At 45.2% G+C, this 16,052-nt stretch overlaps 2 protein-coding genes across 3 annotated transcripts; both read left to right on the plus strand.

Moving 5' to 3' along the window:
* Nucleotides 1-354: 354 nt before the first annotated feature.
* wdr82 (WD repeat domain 82) lies at nt 355-4,814 on the plus strand. Its single transcript, XM_080461266.1, has 9 exons — nt 355-762; nt 1,561-1,658; nt 2,066-2,132; nt 2,222-2,321; nt 2,426-2,542; nt 2,622-2,777; nt 2,878-2,947; nt 3,525-3,667; nt 4,017-4,814. The coding sequence occupies exons 1-9, from the start codon at nt 602-604 to the stop codon at nt 4,044-4,046; spliced, it is 942 nt and encodes a 313-aa protein (XP_080317392.1). The 5' UTR covers nt 355-601; the 3' UTR covers nt 4,047-4,814.
* A 2,168-nt stretch (nt 4,815-6,982) lies between these two features.
* LOC308107995 (twinfilin-2-like) lies at nt 6,983-15,856 on the plus strand. Of its 2 annotated transcripts, XM_080460637.1 has the most exons (9): nt 6,983-7,273; nt 10,682-10,860; nt 11,134-11,229; nt 11,341-11,445; nt 11,586-11,600; nt 12,462-12,587; nt 13,255-13,405; nt 13,551-13,672; nt 15,308-15,856. In XM_080460637.1, exons 1-9 carry the CDS (start codon nt 7,177-7,179, stop codon nt 15,464-15,466), a joined length of 1,050 nt encoding a protein of 349 aa, XP_080316763.1. In that variant the 5' UTR covers nt 6,983-7,176; the 3' UTR covers nt 15,467-15,856. The 2 variants fall into 2 exon arrangements, with proteins under 2 accessions (XP_080316763.1, XP_080316764.1); XM_080460638.1 differs by lacking the exon at nt 11,586-11,600.
* Nucleotides 15,857-16,052: the final 196 nt, after the last annotated feature.

The raw sequence follows: 16,052 nt of genomic DNA on the forward strand, positions 1-16,052 counted from the left end.
AACTATATCCTATTTATTAACCCCGTTTGTACGAGGAATGTGATTAGAGGTTTTGGACAATGGACAACACTATTAATTGTAAATTGCTGAACTCCTTCCTTTCTCAATTCAGCTTCCGGAACTGCCCTTTCTTCAATATACCTTGGACAATTTAATAAAACATGTACCACTGTCTCTTCAATATGGCATTGATCACATAGTCTCACATGTCTCGTGTTTCCCTATTAAGTGTAGTGTACTGTTTTAATTTGTGTGCCCCGACATAATTCTAAAACAGACTGTTTGTTCTTTCCTTGACAACAGTGTTTCTAAATATCGCGATATCTTCCGTGATTTCCTTCCGATGAGCGCGTCAGGTGATGAAATGCGCGTCACCGACGTGTCGGAAGGCGGTGCTTTTTCCCTCCTGGAGCCGTGGGTGAAGAAGTGCCATAGGCGCGGTTATTCTGGTTGTTTTTGAACTACTCTTCTCCACGAAATAACGCTTTTTGCATTGTCAGCGCCCGTGTAGCTACGACAGTAATCACAACGGACACATTTAAGTTGGCTAAAAGGTAGATTCCCGCGGGCCTGCCTCCTCCTGGACTCGCACGGGGCCACCATGAAGCTAACGGACAATGTGCTGCGGAGCTTCAGGGTAGCTAAGGTGTTCCGAGAAAACGCGGACAAAATTAACTGCTTCGATTTCAGCTCGAACGGAGAAACTATAATTTCCAGTAGCGACGACGACTCCCTCGTCCTGTACGACTGCCAGGAGGGAAAGTAAGCGGCGCTTCACTCGAGTTCTCTCTTGTTTTTAACGTTAGCCGCGTGCTAACTAGCGAGCTAGCCGCTGCGGCCTAGTGCGCTGCGCCTTAAAACAGCCAGCAGCCAAACATCTGGTAGGAAATTCAACACTGGAGGATTTTGTCATTTATAAATCTACGTTTAGGCAAATTACTCATACAAAAGATGAAGCGAGTTGCTCCGGTTTGGTTGGATGTTGGAGTTCAATGAATCCCTGCAGCCAGAGCAGGACCTTGTTTAGAATTTACCTTGATAAGCTTCACATTTTGAGTAAATTCCCCCAAGAAGAGGTTAGAAATGCTGTAAAGTAACAAATGATATCGGTAATGCGCAGTTACAATTTGCGTTAAAGAAATCTGATCACACGTTAACCAGCCAAGTATAAAAGTTTATTGTACTATCAGTGTGAAGGCCTACAACAAACTTCTTGAATGCATTTGAAATAAAAGATTCTAATCTCCAACGGCATCTTATCAGTGTTTAGTGGAGCTATGAGGAACAACACATACATTTAGTACTGCAACCAACTACTACTTTACCCATAGATGGCAGTTCCTGGTTTTCTGACTGAAATGTATGTTTGTAAAATGACATGTCTTCAACAAACGTGGAATCGAACCTGCAACCTTCTGATTCTGTTATTATAAATGGAGAAAATGCTCTGATCATAATTATATTTTGACTAGTCGTAAAAGACATTGGTATTGATGAGATGTTTTCTTCCTGTTCGACTCATTTTAACATCAACATAATTCTCTCTCTCTCCTGTTGCAGACCTAAAAGGACGCTCTACAGTAAAAAATACGGAGTGGATCTCATCAGGTACACTCATGCTGCAAACACTGTTGTCTACAGTTCTAACAAAATAGATGGTAAGTATGTGTACAATCAGTACATTGAAAATTAGAGCGTTGAGTTCTGATGTAGATGCTGGCTGCAGTAAAAGATGCATTTAGTCACTGTTGTTTTAATGCGTCTGTCCTGTTGTTGTTGTTGTTGTTGTGATGTTTTACTGGGTCGTCTGGATGCTGCTGGATCGCAGGGTCCCTCTGCTCACTTTGGTCTGAGGTAGTTGTTTGTACAGTTTGAGGGTCTGTGATTCTGCCCCATACAGGAGCTAACTGTACAAGTGACTGCCTTGCCCACGGTGGAGTCTTCCCCTCGGATACGCACACAGACAATTTGTCGTGTTGATTTTGTTTTAGTGGTTTTACTGGTTGTTTGATATATAAAACACAACAATGGTCTCGGGTTAACGACGTCCCTGTTTTTCTTGAAGATACTATCCGGTACTTGTCTCTTCACGATAACAAATACATCCGCTACTTTCCGGGACACAGTAAAAGGTGAGAGCCTGACGTTCAGTCTACATTATTTGGATTTAGAGTGTTTCCTTGGAATTTAATACAATTTGCTCGTGTTTGTTTTCCTGCAGAGTGACGTCTCTGTCCATGTCTCCTGTGGATGACTCGTTTATTTCTGGCTCATTAGACAAAACTATCAGATTATGGGACTTGCGGTCGCCCAACTGTCAGGTGAGCGTCTTGGCTTAAGCTTTCAGCTTCCAGTTGTGTTTTGTGGTGAACTGCCTTGTAAAAAGGTGCGAGTGTGACGCTGACCTTTACTTACCGTCTGTCAGGGTCTGATGCACCTGCAGGGGAAGCCGGTGTGCTCCTTCGACCCAGAGGGTCTCATCTTCGCTGCAGGAATCAACTCAGAGATGGTTAAGCTTTATGATCTGAGGTCATTTGACAAGGTGAGAACCGTTTTTGTCTGAAAGAGGCAAGAACCTGCAGGACACGTGGGTAAAATCCCTGAATTGCTCCTGTCACCAGGGCCCATTCGCCACGTTTAAGCTTCAGTACGACCGGACATGCGAGTGGACGGGGCTCAAGTTCAGCAACGATGGAAAACTTATTCTTCTCTCTACGAACGGTGGAGCCCTTCGGATCTTAGACGCTTTTAAAGGAGCTGTGCTCCATTCGTTTGGGGTAAGAGACTGAACACACAGAATCTGTTTTATTCAGTGTCGCATGTTGTTACTCATTCTCCCTGTTGAGTACCGACTCACTGTTGTTCGTTGACTCGCAGGGTTACAACAACAGTAAAGGAGTCACACTGGAAGCTTCATTCACGCCAGATTCTCAGTTTGTCATGATTGGTAAGACAATATTATCTTTTTTTAAAGTTATGTCATCGTTTGTCAACACTTGTAAAGCACAACACAATTTCCCTTCAGTGAAGGAAAATGTGCATTAGTCTATTTTATCATATATACTGGAGTAATAATCTAGCAGATCTTATGAAAATAAATAAGCTTTGTGTGTGTGTGGGTGGGTGGGATGATTCAGAACATGTATTTAGTGTGAGCCCACGGTGCTGCTCCAGTTACTGAGATGTATTTTAGTGGGAGAGGAAGTTAAAACCAAAATGTCTGTGGGAATAAAGTCCGTTTTGAAAGTCGCTGGTTAAGATATGAAATCTGAACACAAAACAAATGGAGGTCCAGTAAGAAGCTGAAACTGATTTTCAGCTGTCGGGTTTAGAAATATGTGATATAGGATGAGCTGTTTGAAGGTGTGTGTGCAGAATAACATCTTCATATGAAATGTCCTACGCTGTGGCCTCTGTGTGAAGCTCCACTGCTCGCCACATGAAATGTACTTTATTTTTTTTATCATTACTCCAAACGGTGACCAGAAGATGTTAACCTGAGGGCTGGTTGTGTTTTATCTCAGGCTCTGAGGACGGGAAGATCCACGTGTGGAACGCAGAGAGCGGCATGAAGGTGGCGCTGCTGGACGGGAAGCACACGGGCCCGATCACCTGCCTGCAGTTCAACCCCAAATTCATGACGTTCGCAAGCGCCTGCTCCAACATGGTGAGTGTGAATGAGCGTGACGGCGACCACGTCCTGTTTGGACCCGTGCTGCACCACTTTCAGGGTGAAATGTTCGTATTATCGCCGAGACGACGCCTCGCTGTTGGTTGGTCATTCAAACGTTGCAGAACTTGTGGATTCCAGCAGATATACTTGCAGCATCACTAAATCATCTTTGAAGGTGTTTAAGAGATGTTTTGTTTTCTCCGTCAAATACCAGGAAGCAGATGGGGGAAATAAAGCCCAGGGTAGATCTGAGAGCAGTGACGCCCAATAAACTGTCCTAATGCCCAAGATTGTCCTCGCATTACCACAGTCTGAAAGAAAATGATTTGTTTTGAATCTTTAGGCCTTCTGGCTCCCGACCATCGATGACTGAGGTTGAGCGACAGCAGAGTGCCCTGCAGGCCAGCAGGGGGCAGCACCTTCAGCACAAGAACTCATAGTCCAATATGAATTGTAAATATTATGTTTCCAGAAGATCACTTGTCTATTGCTTTTATATTTTTATTTAACAATAAACTGTTTGTTTGTACTTTTTGGGGTTTGGTTGTTATTGTGGTGATTTTTGCCTTTATTGTAATTATTCTGGAATAATTAATTCGATTCCTATTCACTTTGAATCGATTATAAAAAAAATAACCTCCACACATGAAGACTCGTCTCAATAAGACACTGAAGTAGTTTTATCTTTTCAGGTACTAATTTATGAAATAAAGTAGTATAAAGATCAAATAGATTGTAACTGGTACAAAGTGAAATGAAAACATGTTTAGTCATTTGACCCGTCACGCATGTCTGGACTGGGAGGAAAACAACACACACACACACACACACACACACACACAAACTGTGTGTGTGTGTGTGTGTGTGTGTTGAATCACTGCCCCACCTGATAGGAAAATACCTCACACCCTCACTATAAATCCAAACGGCACCAACAAATGTGTTGAAAGTATTGACAGCATGTTCATCCTGAAAACAAACGTAAATCAAAGCAGGTTTATTTTTACCTCCAGTTTTAAAATTGATGGAAAATGTTGTCAGCTGGTTGAAGTCGTTCATAAAGTCCAAAACATCTTACACAATATGTTTATCACCACTGCTGCTATGTGGAGAAGGCGGATTGAAATAAACTGGTTGATCCATAAGCACGATATTGTTTCCCATGACTCACGTCTGACTCTTAAACTCGTGTTTTCACATCACATGCTGGGTTTCTTCAGCTTCTTCCTGGGGTTTGGTTCTACTGCAGGGTATTTAAATAAATCAATGTCAAAATGATTAAACAAATAAAACCTCTGGAGGAAATTTAAATATTAGGGCACTAAAGTAAGACGTTTGCAGATCAGAGGATGTCGTCGTATAAGATCATATTATTGATCATGAAATACATGTTAAATATTGTCATACTGAGGAAGTGTGACTTCTTTTCATAAAAGTCAAAGTTGATTCACACGTTTTCACCAAAGACACAAACATCCTGATTAAAATCAAACCACTAACACACACTGCATTGTCACTTCCTGTTTTTAACTCTCAGGCCCTGAGAAGGAAACGTGAGCAGCTCCATCACACTGACATCACTTTTAATCTACTATTATGACAATTGATGAGCAAGGGTTTTTTCCAATGAACTTTTGGTGTTATCTATATTTACTTTAGTATCTGACAAGTTGGAATTAGAAGATTTGTACAACAGGCTTCCATTATAACCGCATTCAATGAAAAATCTCATTTCTCGTCCGCAAATTAAACAAACTTTTGTAAAAATAAACTCAGTCAGAGTCAAAAAACACTTTTACAATCTCTACCGGAAAGGGAGGGGCACCACCCGGAGGAGACCCGGAGGAGACCCGGAGGAGACCTGGAGGAGACCTGGAGGAGACCTGGAGGAGACCCGGAGGAGACCTGGAGGAGACCTGGAGGAGACCCGGAGGAGACCTGGAGGAGACCCGGAGGAGACCTGGAGGAGACCTGGAGGAGACCCGGAGGAGACCTGGAGGAGACCCGGAGGAGACCTGGAGGAGACCTGGAGGCGACAACGGGAGCCATCAACACTGCTTGCAGCTTTAATTTTTTTATTTTTTTAATAAACACAACATAAGAGGTTTTGTTTTTCTTTCTGTAGGAACCGAGGTTCTGATCTGGACGGGAGTCGAATCTTGTTTATTCAGTTTAGTTTTGAGGAAATTCAATAAATCTGTTCCTGAAAAGAGAAGCTGGAGAGAGCTGCTGGAGAGAGCTGCCTGCTGGTGGAGAGAGCTGCCTGCTGCTGGAGAGAGCTGCCTGCTGCTGGAGAGAGCTGCTGGAGAGAGCTGCCTGCTGGTGGAGAGAGCTGCTTGCTGCTGGAGAGAGCTGCTGAAGAGAGCTGCTGGAGAGAGCTGCCTGCTGGTGGAGAGAGCTGCTGGAGAGAGCTGCTGAAGAGAGCTGCCTGCTGCTGGAGAGAGCTGCTTGCTGCTGGAGAGAGCTGCTGAAGAGAGCTGCTGGAGAGAGCTGCCTGCTGGTGGAGAGAGCTGCTGGAGAGAGCTGCCTGCTGCTGGAGAGAGCTGCCTGCTGGTGGAGAGAGCTGCTGGAGAACGCTGCTGGAGAGAGCTGCTGGAGAGAGCTGCCTGCTGCTGGATAGAGTGGCTGAAGAGAGCGGCTGGAGAGAGCTGCCTGCTGCTGCAGAGAGCTGCTAGAGAGAGCTGCTGGAGAGAGCTGCATGCTGCTGGAGAGAGCTGCCTGCTGGTGGAGAGAGCTGCTGGAGAGAGCTGCTGGTGGAGAGAGCTGCATGCTGCTGGAGAGAGCTGCCTGCTGGTGGAGAGAGCTGCTGGAGAGAGCTGCTGGTGGAGAGAGCTGCTGGAGAGAGCTGCCTGCTGCTGGAGAGAGCGGCTGGAGAGAGCTGCTGGAGAGAGCGGCTGGAGAGAGCTGCCTGCTGCTAGAGAGAGCTGCTGGAGAGAGCTGCATGCTGCTGGAGAGAGCTGCCTGCTGGTGGAGAGAGCTGCTGGAGAGAGCTGCCTGTTGGTGGAGAGAGCTGCTGGAGAGAGCTGCTGGAGAGAGCTGCCTGTTGGTGGAGAGAGCGGCTGGAGAGAGCTGCTGGAGAGAGCTGCCTGTTGGTGGAGAGAGCTGCCTGTTGGTCTCTGCAGCTCAGGAGACGGTTTGTGGGTTTGGGGGTCCGGCTCTCCTGCTCCTCTGTGTTTCCACAGCCCAGCGCTCCGGTCTGGACCGTCACTGCCTGGGAGCTAAATTTGGGTCGGGGCGATCAGGTTCCCTCTGCACACATGATCCTGTCCTAGTTACTTGAGCAATGTCCCTCCTCACAGCGTCACACAGTCCAGACCCGACTCAGCCGCCGCTTCTTCCTCAGCAGTCCAGTGCCGCTCTTCATCCTCTCGAGTACAACGGGCCGCTCACTGCTCGGACTTTCTTGACTGGACCAGACTCCTCTGACCCGCCGCTTGGCCCAGTCCGTCTTCTCTGCCCCACGTCTTCAGCTCCAGGCGGGAGGAACTCGCCGCTGCACCGCCATGTTTCTGGCACTTGTGGTGACGCCAGAACTGAGACAGTTCCTGGCCCGGGCCAGAGGAGGAGCAGTGCGCCTCATCAAGGTGTGCATCCAAGACGGTGAGTCCGCCGGGGCAGCGTGCAGTGGAAGGGTTCTAACAGGAGCTGAGCCGGGCCGAGCCGAGCCTGCTCGCCATCAGTCTGAGTGTTGAACCAGATATTCAGAAGGTCAGAACCTGGATTTGCCCCCAAAACTGGCCAAACGATCCAAATCTGCCCTCTGGTACCGAGCTGGAGCCACTGGACTTCTGAAGACGTTTGGCTTCAGTGGCAATTTTATTATGTCTCTTATTAGGAGGTGAAAATCTGTCTAAGGTTTGTAAATATTCCAGAGTATAAACTACTTTTCAAAAAAGGTTCAGTTCTAATGAAATGGATCGAATTCTTGGTAAAAACAGGAAATAGTGAGAAATCTTACAAAGTCCCATTTTGGCGGACATCTGGCCCTGCACTACAGCTTTACAACCACAAGATGGCGCATTGAGTCATTGAAAGAAGTAGAATAGGCCTAAATGTGTTACTATTACACGGTGGTGTCCATAGCATAACAAACAGACACAATCTGGACCGCTGGATACCAACGAAGAAGAAGAGGGTTAACAGTCCCATGCTAAAACGACTAAACGCTGCCACCCAGTGTACAACACAAGCATGACTTCAATTTTACTGAGTACTACTGCAAAGGTGTTTTAAGAAGCCTTGATAATTATTGAATTAGTGTGTATTTTTTAAATATTGAAAGCTATAAGAGTAATTACCAGTAGAGTGCAGTGGTGTTTCAGTCAGGGCCACTACTCGGTCTTCTTCTCCCACAGTTTCCATTTCTTCTCCAAACGAGCTCCTTGAAAAAGGTCCAGAAGCAGGTCCAGAAGCAGGTCCAGAAGCAGGTCCGCCATGGTATCACCTGATCTAGATGTTAAATTCGCCGCCATCACCTCCAGAACATCAGATAATAACAGAGCGTCATCACCACCTGCTCATGGGCCAATCAGTGAAGCTCATTTCCAGACCAGCAGCTTGCCCTGGGGCGTTCTGTCAATAACATCACAATCTGATTGGCTGATCATCCTGTCACTCAACATTTTAAGCCAATAGCAGCGTCCAGCTTCTATCAGAGGTTAGCAACAGTTACTGCTGTGATGCGTTTAGAGGACGTAGGAGATTTGAGCTCCACAAAATAGAACCATTCGTTTTCTGGATAAAGTTGCAGACTGAACAAGCAGCCTAACCCTAACCCTAACCCTAACCCTAACCCTAACCCTAACACTAACCCTAACCCTAACCCTAACCCTAACCCTAACCCTAACACTAACCCTAACCCTAACCCTAACCCTAACCCTAACCCTAACCCTAACACTAACCCTAACACTAACCCTAACCCTAACAAGCAGCCTAGTTGATTCCAGAATCACTTTTTAACTATAAGTAAATATAACAATGATTTTTGACAGGGCTAGCATTGCCCTGCTGCTCCAGACTGCTCACCACTTTCAGATATATAATGACTGATTACATATCTGAAAGAAAGGTGTTGAAAATAGCTGAATTACATGGAAATGACAGAAAAGAAATCAGTGAGATAGAAAAGTAACATATCGTATTGAAAAGGCAAAAAGCTATTCTCACATGCTAAAGTTATGGATGGAAAACAGAAAAACACGAAATGTTGAAAGGTTTCTCTTCTGCTCAGTTATGAATGCTGCTGAACAACAAGTTGGAGTATCTGTTTCTCAGGAAGAGTCACAACCCTCCAGACATCCAGGGCTCGTACTGAGGAGCTCCCGGAGCTCCAGGCTGTGGCTGAAGCTTGACGACGGCGGCCTGCGGCAGCTGCAGGGTGGCAGCAGGCGTTGGCTGTGTCAGCTGAGCGACCGGGGGAAAATGCCCAGTGAGGCTCCAGGGTTTCTAGGTGGCTCATTATGGCGTTCAGCTGAAATGTTCACGAGGTGTTTACATCTTGTTTTGGTGTCTGACCAAGTCCACGCTGTAATATGATTCATGGCAGGTGCATTATGGGACCTTTTGGGACTATCTTTGTGGCCCACGTCTCTCACATCCAATATCTGCTCTTGTATTTGGAGAGTTGGTGTCACCAGAGGTGAGGCTGCCAGGACAGAGATGGACAGACAGAGTCACTCAGGCCCCAATAAAGAAGGTGCTTTCACCCCAGCGGGCGTCCTTGGCGCTATTTGGAGCGAGAGGTGACCCAACCTGGACGCACGCCACCGTTTGTCTTGATGTCAGAGGGAGAAACAGGATCGTTGAGGCGGATTTCATCATCGCCCAGCCGCCCGTCTGAACCCTGACGTCTCAGCATTTGATCGACCGAGAGGAAAGAAACCCCAGGCAGCAGCTCCGTGGAAATCCAGTGTGATCAGAACACGGAGTCATTAGGGCAGCAGAGAATGGCAGATGGAAAGTATGTGTGTGCAGAGCAGGAATGTGTTGAGGCTGAAAATAGAAACATGCCCCAGGGGACATTTAGGACCCCCCCCCCCCCTCAAACTTCAGCTTTCTGTGTTTCCAGGTGAATTTCTTCAGTGTCGCTCGGTGTTAACCGGCTCTCATGGTCTGAAATGAATCCTGCAGTATTTTTAGCTCTGAGGTTAGACGTCTCCTGACGGGTCAGCGACTGGATGAAGCAGAACTTCAGCAGATCTCCTCTCAATGAGGTCATCCTCAACCGGGTTCTGATGTTTCTGCTTCATTCAGATGGAGAAATTCTGCTTTTCTGAGTTGCTGCATCAAAATTGGTTTGATAACTGAAGACGTGAGATTTCTGACTGAACTCATGGATCAAATCCATAATTTAAGACTTGTTGTGGTGATTTGGGTGCAGTGAAGGCCAGTATATAGACATCAAAATATTCATGTACGTATTCATACTCACATACTCTAGAATTGTAGTAATACAATATGGAACCAGCTTAATCATCCATAAAGGAGGCAGAAGTCCTCACATTGTTTACTTGAGTAAAAATACTGATTTAAGGTCAAAGGTAAAAGGTACATGTTACAAAATGTATTCAGGTAAAAAACTACTAAACATGAGTAAAAATTACTATTTAACTTCATTAATAACTGGTTCCTTGTTGTCGGGGTCACATGTGTTCTGACTGTTGATGTACCAGTGAGTTTGTCGGAGTGGAAATGATGGAAGCAGTTTGAGGATTTATATGAAATGTTTCAGTGGCTCAGTGAAGAAATGTAGTTCAGACCTCTTCCATCTCCACCAGCGTCACTGAATCAGTGAAACAATCGACAGTGACTCACTACTGCCATCTAACACTAACAAGTGACACTACATGGATCGCACCTTTAAAAAGTCTGAACTGAAATGTACCTGGGGGGATATTACTGTGACCCGTTTGACTTGGTCAGTCCTGCTGATGGCGGGGGGGTTCGGGGGTTCGGGGGGCCGCGGGGGCGGAGCGGCCGGTATGTGATGAGTGGTGGTCTGACTTTCAGAGCAGCTGGTGTTGGGGGCCTACAGGGAGCCGGAGCTGAGCTGGGACCAGGACTACGACCACTTCCTGCTGCCCCTGCTGAACGAGCGGGAGCCGTGCTACCTCCTGTACCGCCTGGACTCCCAGAATGCACAGGGGTACGAGTGGGTCTTCATCTCCTGGTCGCCCGAGGACTCGCCAGTAAGACTCGCATCCTGTCCTCCTGGTGGAGGATAAATAAGTCTCCATGTAGTTTGCACAGAAATGAAATCTGTTCCAGGAGATTTTACAAACAAGAAGAATAATGTGTTAATTATCGACTTTCCATTGAAATATGGGAAAAAGAACAAGTTAACCAAAACGGTGGGCTTGGATTGAGACGCTGGACGAGAGGAACCTGGTTTTCCTCTCCTTTTACCGTCGTGCTGAGAAGCTGTGTTTTCCTCTCCTCCTCTCCTCCTCTGCTGTTTGCAGGTGAAGCAGAAGATGCTGTACGCCGCCACCCGGGCCACAGTGAGGAAAGAGTTTGGCGGCGGCCACGTGAAGTACGAGATGTTTGGCACCGCTGAGGTCCGACCCGTTTGATCCCCGCCTCTGACTCTGACTCTGACGCTCTGTAAAAACCGTGATGACGCGTTTCTGAGGCGCTGGCCTTTAACGGGCTTCTCGTTTTTCCTGCAGGAGGACGTTTGCCTGCTGGGCTACCAGCGCCATGTGTCGTCCTGCTCGGGCCCGGCGCCGCTCACGCCGGCGGAACAGGAGCTGCAAAGGATCAAGATCACAGAGGTGAGAGGTCGGCGTGTCGTCAGCCATGCTGTCATGATTACTCACAGACTCACGTGAGCCAAGTCTTTTTTTAACACGCCTCTTTAAAGTGTCGTCGCAAATATAACCTGCTGGGTTTTTCTTTTTTTTTGTCCTTTCAGGGTCGAGTTAAACAGGTACGTTGATCACCGGGTCTTCTTTACTTACATGGAATAAAACATCAGATTTGGTCATTTTACTCAGATGTGCTTTCATTACTGACAGGAGTCACTATAAATACTTCCTTCAAATCCTTCATGATCTCTATGAAACCAGGAAACAAAGATCATATCGAGCGACTCTCACATCATTAACACTCCATGTTATTTTAGGCAACAAAAACAAGTGTACCTGCAAAACCTCCTTCCCTCTGGGGGGTCCGTTTCCACGACACCGGGGTTCTGATCCACTTTATCCTGAAGTTTTCATCTCGGCTCTCAAGGTGGAAAGATTCTTTCACGGTCGCTCTTCCCTCCTGCAGAGCCTGATGGAGGCGGAGCCTGTTACTGAGCCTCTCTCCCTCCCTTCCCCTTGAAAATACATAGTACTGTAGTTCTTCTGCTCCAGTAAACCAACATGGCCGACCCGTAGTGGTTTGACTGGCGCTGGTTTTCTAGTTTGATCCTCCAGATCAGTAGTTTATTAGTTGAGACTCTCCCTGATAGGATCTGATTCCTCATCAGGCACTAGCTTCTCTCCATTTTGTTCAGGTTTATATCGTTTTCTTCTCTGCACACAGTCTGTGGTTTCATAACTAAAACAAGCAACGGCGCCCTCCTGTGGCCCGGCAGACTAACTACATCGTTGCCAGTGTGTCTGCTGCTGTCGTGGAAACGCAACACTTTTTTAAAACATGTTTTAAAAATATGTGAAACGTTGTCGTGGAAACGGGGCCATACACTCAACCTTATTCTGCTTGTGTGAATGATCGCACACGGTTGGTCATTGGAAAGGCCTGAACAGACTAAGACCACGTCTCGGCATGCTGCCCCCTGCAGGTGAAGGCAGAGATCAGCGTGGAGAGCAAACATCAGACGCTCCAGGGTCTGGCTTTCCCTCTGCAGGAGGCGGCCAGGAGAGCCCTGCAGCAGCTCGCTCAGAAACGCATCAACTACATTCAGCTGGTGAGAACAAAGATCAACATTTCATTGTGAAAACGTAAATCACAAAACTCATGCCAATAAAAACGTACAGTAAAAAAAAAAGTATTTTGTTTTTCTCTGTTTCAACATGCTTAGAATTCTGCATACTTGCTTACTAATATTAACAAGGATTTAATAATAAATTCAACATTTTTATACCATCTATTCTTGATTCTTGATTTGCATTAATTATTTGCATTAAAACAGATAATGATTCGAATTCTATCAAGTCAGAAACTATCTATATCTATATCTATATCTATATCTATATCTATATCTATATCTATATCTATAGATCTAGATCTAGATCTAGATCTAGATCTAGTTCTCGATCTTTACATGTACATCCAGATCTAGATCTAGATATATATATGTAGATATAGCTTCGTCCTCCTTTTCGGACATGGTTGGGCCTTAGTTATTGACGACTTATTTTTGGCTTTGCTTTGCTGTTATGTTGATTTGTTTTGTGTGTTTTTATTTAATTTTGTTACTGTTACTTTGAATAAGCTCGTTTGTGCCCACGTGTCCGAAATTAACCTTTCAATCAACCAAATCTTTTTAAAGCCAGAAACAGGGAAAGCAGATTAATCTAAAGACCAACATCAGTTTGACGTCTGTGACTGAGTGAGTCTTGGTTGTGTTCCAGAGGCTGGACGTTGAGAAGGAAACCATCGAGCTGGTTCACTGTCACCCAACAGGAACTCCAGATCTGCCCAGCAGGGTTCCCAAAGACACGCCCAGATATCACTTCTTCCTTTATAAACACTCCCACGAAGGAGACTACCTGGAGTCTGTCGGTATGTCTGCAGTGTGTGTGTGTGTGTGTGTGTGTGTGTGTGTGTGTGTGTGGCACACGGCTGGAAATGTTGAAAGTTTCATATTTTGGATTAAAAAGTCCTTCAGATATAAAATATGTTCTGATCCTCGTGGTTCCGTCTGCAGTGTTCATCTACTCCATGCCTGGATACAGCTGCAGCATTAAGGAGCGAATGCTTTATTCCAGCTGCAAGAGTCGACTGCTGGAGGAGGTGGAGAAGGATTACCACCTGGAGGTGGCCAAAAAGGTGACGGATGGACTGATGGAGGTGTGTGTGTGTGTGTGTGTGTGTGTGTGTGTGTGTGTGTGTGTGTGTGTGTGTGTGTGTGTGTGTGTGTGTGTGTGTGTGTGTCCAGTCTAAAAGTAGTACACAGTGTTTAGGACTGTTTAATGAAACTTTCCACTCAAGCGTCATACGAACAGATTGATCGACCATCAGGACGAAGATTAAATAAATAAATAAATGAATGGACTAACTTATATAGAGCGTTTTAGCTGACAACAGCCCCATAGCGCTTTACATAGCTCATCACATTCACCCATTCACACACACATTCACACACCATTGGAGGCTGCAGCCCTGCGAGGACCTGTCACTCCAATGTTCTTCAATATTGTGAGGCTGAAGTGAGAAAAACTGAACCTTCAGGTTCCCCAGTTGGGGGCAAGTGGCAGCCATCTTTGTTGCTCTGTGAGTGTGTGAATGTGACAGTGTAGGACTGTGGTAATAACTGTAGTATAATAACAGCATTAACAGCTTCAGCTCAACTACATCGGGAGTCATCCCAGATAGACGCTTCCCAGATAGACGCTTCCCAGACGCTTCCCAGATAGACGCTTCCCAGATAGACGCTTCCCAGACGCTTCCCAGATAGACACTTCCCAGATAGACGCTTCCCAGATAGACGCTTCCCAGATAGACGCTTCCCAGATAGACACTTCCCAGATAGACGCTTCCCAGATAGACGCTTCCCAGATAGACGCTTCCCAGATAGACGCTTCCCAGATAGACGCTTCCCAGATAGACACTTCCCAGATAGACGCTTCCCAGATAGACGCTTCCCAGATAGACACTTCCCAGATAGACGCTTCCCAGATAGACGCTTCCCAGATAGACGTCTTATTATAATTAGTTCATTATTTGTAAGATGTCAGTGACCTAGGATGAAGTTTTACACATAAAGATGTATATTTCCTTTGCAAAAGTAACTCATCATTTATATTAATGCCTCTGTAGGTAAAAAACCAACTTTTCACAGAAAAGGTAAACATGTGAAGGTGTCGGATGAATTCCTCGACACTGTCCAGTACCTGCTCACACACTAATACATAGAAGGAGAAACAGTCTGGAGGTCCTGCAGAGGAAGAAGTCAGAGGAATCATACAAAGATAAAAAGAATTCTCTATATACGTTTTTTAAATATTTATTAAGTATTAATATATTTTTTGTCATTATTTAACATTAGATATTTTTGCTGTCCTCAGTTAAATTGTTGCTCTTTTTTCTTATATTTACTAATGATATATGATTTTAAAAAAATAAGATAAGATAGATAGATAGATAGATAGATAGATAGATAGATATAGATATAGATAGATAGATAGATAGATAGATATAGATATAGATATAGATAGATAGAGAGAGAGAGAGAGAGAGAGAGAGAGAGATAGATAGATAGATAGATCGATCGATAGATATAGATATAGATATAGATATAGATATAGATAGATAGATAGATAGATAGATAGAGAGAGAGAGAGAGATAGATAGATAGATAGTCTATCTGGGATGAAACCCTAAATAGCACCTTAGAAATATCCAAGTTACTCCATGTTATCTTTAGCGAATGGCCGCCTGCATGTTAATTGTTTTTCTGTTCAGCTGGAGATCGACGACGGAGACGAGCTGACCGAACAGTTTCTGTATGATGAGGTTCATCCTAAGCAACACGCCCACAAACAGGCCTTCGCCAAACCCCGGGGTCCTGCAGGGAAGAGGGGGCACAAGCGCCTCATCAAGGGGACTGGAGAGAACCTGTAAGAGTGTCTGTGGTCCCTGGCCTTCCTCCTCCTCCTCCTCCTCCTCCTCTTCCTCCTCCTCCTCCTCCTCTTCCTCCTCCTCTTTCCTCTGATGTTTGTGTCCTGAATCAAAAGAGACTTGATTTAATGTAAATGTGTTATAATAGATTGCGTTCAGTCTGTGCCTCATGATGTCTAAAGTTAAACAGTTAAAACTAACTAACTTTATTTAACGTGACAGTCGCCTTTTCTTTGTCATTCTACCGTATTTAAGACTAGGAAAGACTTGTAAATGCACAGTAAATCCTTTCAGGTAGTCTCCAGTGCGAGTTTCTTTTTTTATTGACAATGTTTGTAAGAAAAAAAAAAACATAGAAGGAAATTTCAAATAAAACTTTGTTTATACTGTGTTATATAATCTGTGGGTCTGTGTTCATGCAGCTTGAGGAGTTTATTCAGAGGTAAACATCCTGCATGTGCAAGACTTACTAATTCACTATATATATATATATATATATATATAAATATGGTGTGATTGGTCAGACGCTTTCATGTGAACGTTCACACCTGGTCTGTGTTGAACCAGAGAGTTGAGAACCTGCTTGGTA

Source organism: Lipophrys pholis (assembly GCF_963383615.2).
Source record: "Lipophrys pholis genome assembly, chromosome: 4".
NCBI classification, from domain to species: Eukaryota; Metazoa; Chordata; class Actinopteri; order Blenniiformes; family Blenniidae; genus Lipophrys; species Lipophrys pholis.

Excerpts from the sequence above, each read along its gene's own strand:
- wdr82 (XM_080461266.1), top strand. The coding sequence starts at position 602 with ATGAAGCTAACGGACAATGTGCTGCGGAGCTTCAGGGTAGCTAAGGTG. Across the intron at positions 1,659-2,065 it reads CAGTTCTAACAAAATAGATG|ATACTATCCGGTACTTGTCT; the intron begins GTAAGTATGTGT and ends TTTTTCTTGAAG. Across the intron at positions 2,778-2,877 it reads CTGTGCTCCATTCGTTTGGG|GGTTACAACAACAGTAAAGG; the intron begins GTAAGAGACTGA and ends GTTGACTCGCAG.
- LOC308107995 (XM_080460637.1), top strand. The coding sequence starts at position 7,177 with ATGTTTCTGGCACTTGTGGTGACGCCAGAACTGAGACAGTTCCTGGCC. Across the intron at positions 10,861-11,133 it reads GGTCGCCCGAGGACTCGCCA|GTGAAGCAGAAGATGCTGTA; the intron begins GTAAGACTCGCA and ends TGCTGTTTGCAG. Across the intron at positions 13,406-13,550 it reads AGACTACCTGGAGTCTGTCG|TGTTCATCTACTCCATGCCT; the intron begins GTATGTCTGCAG and ends TTCCGTCTGCAG.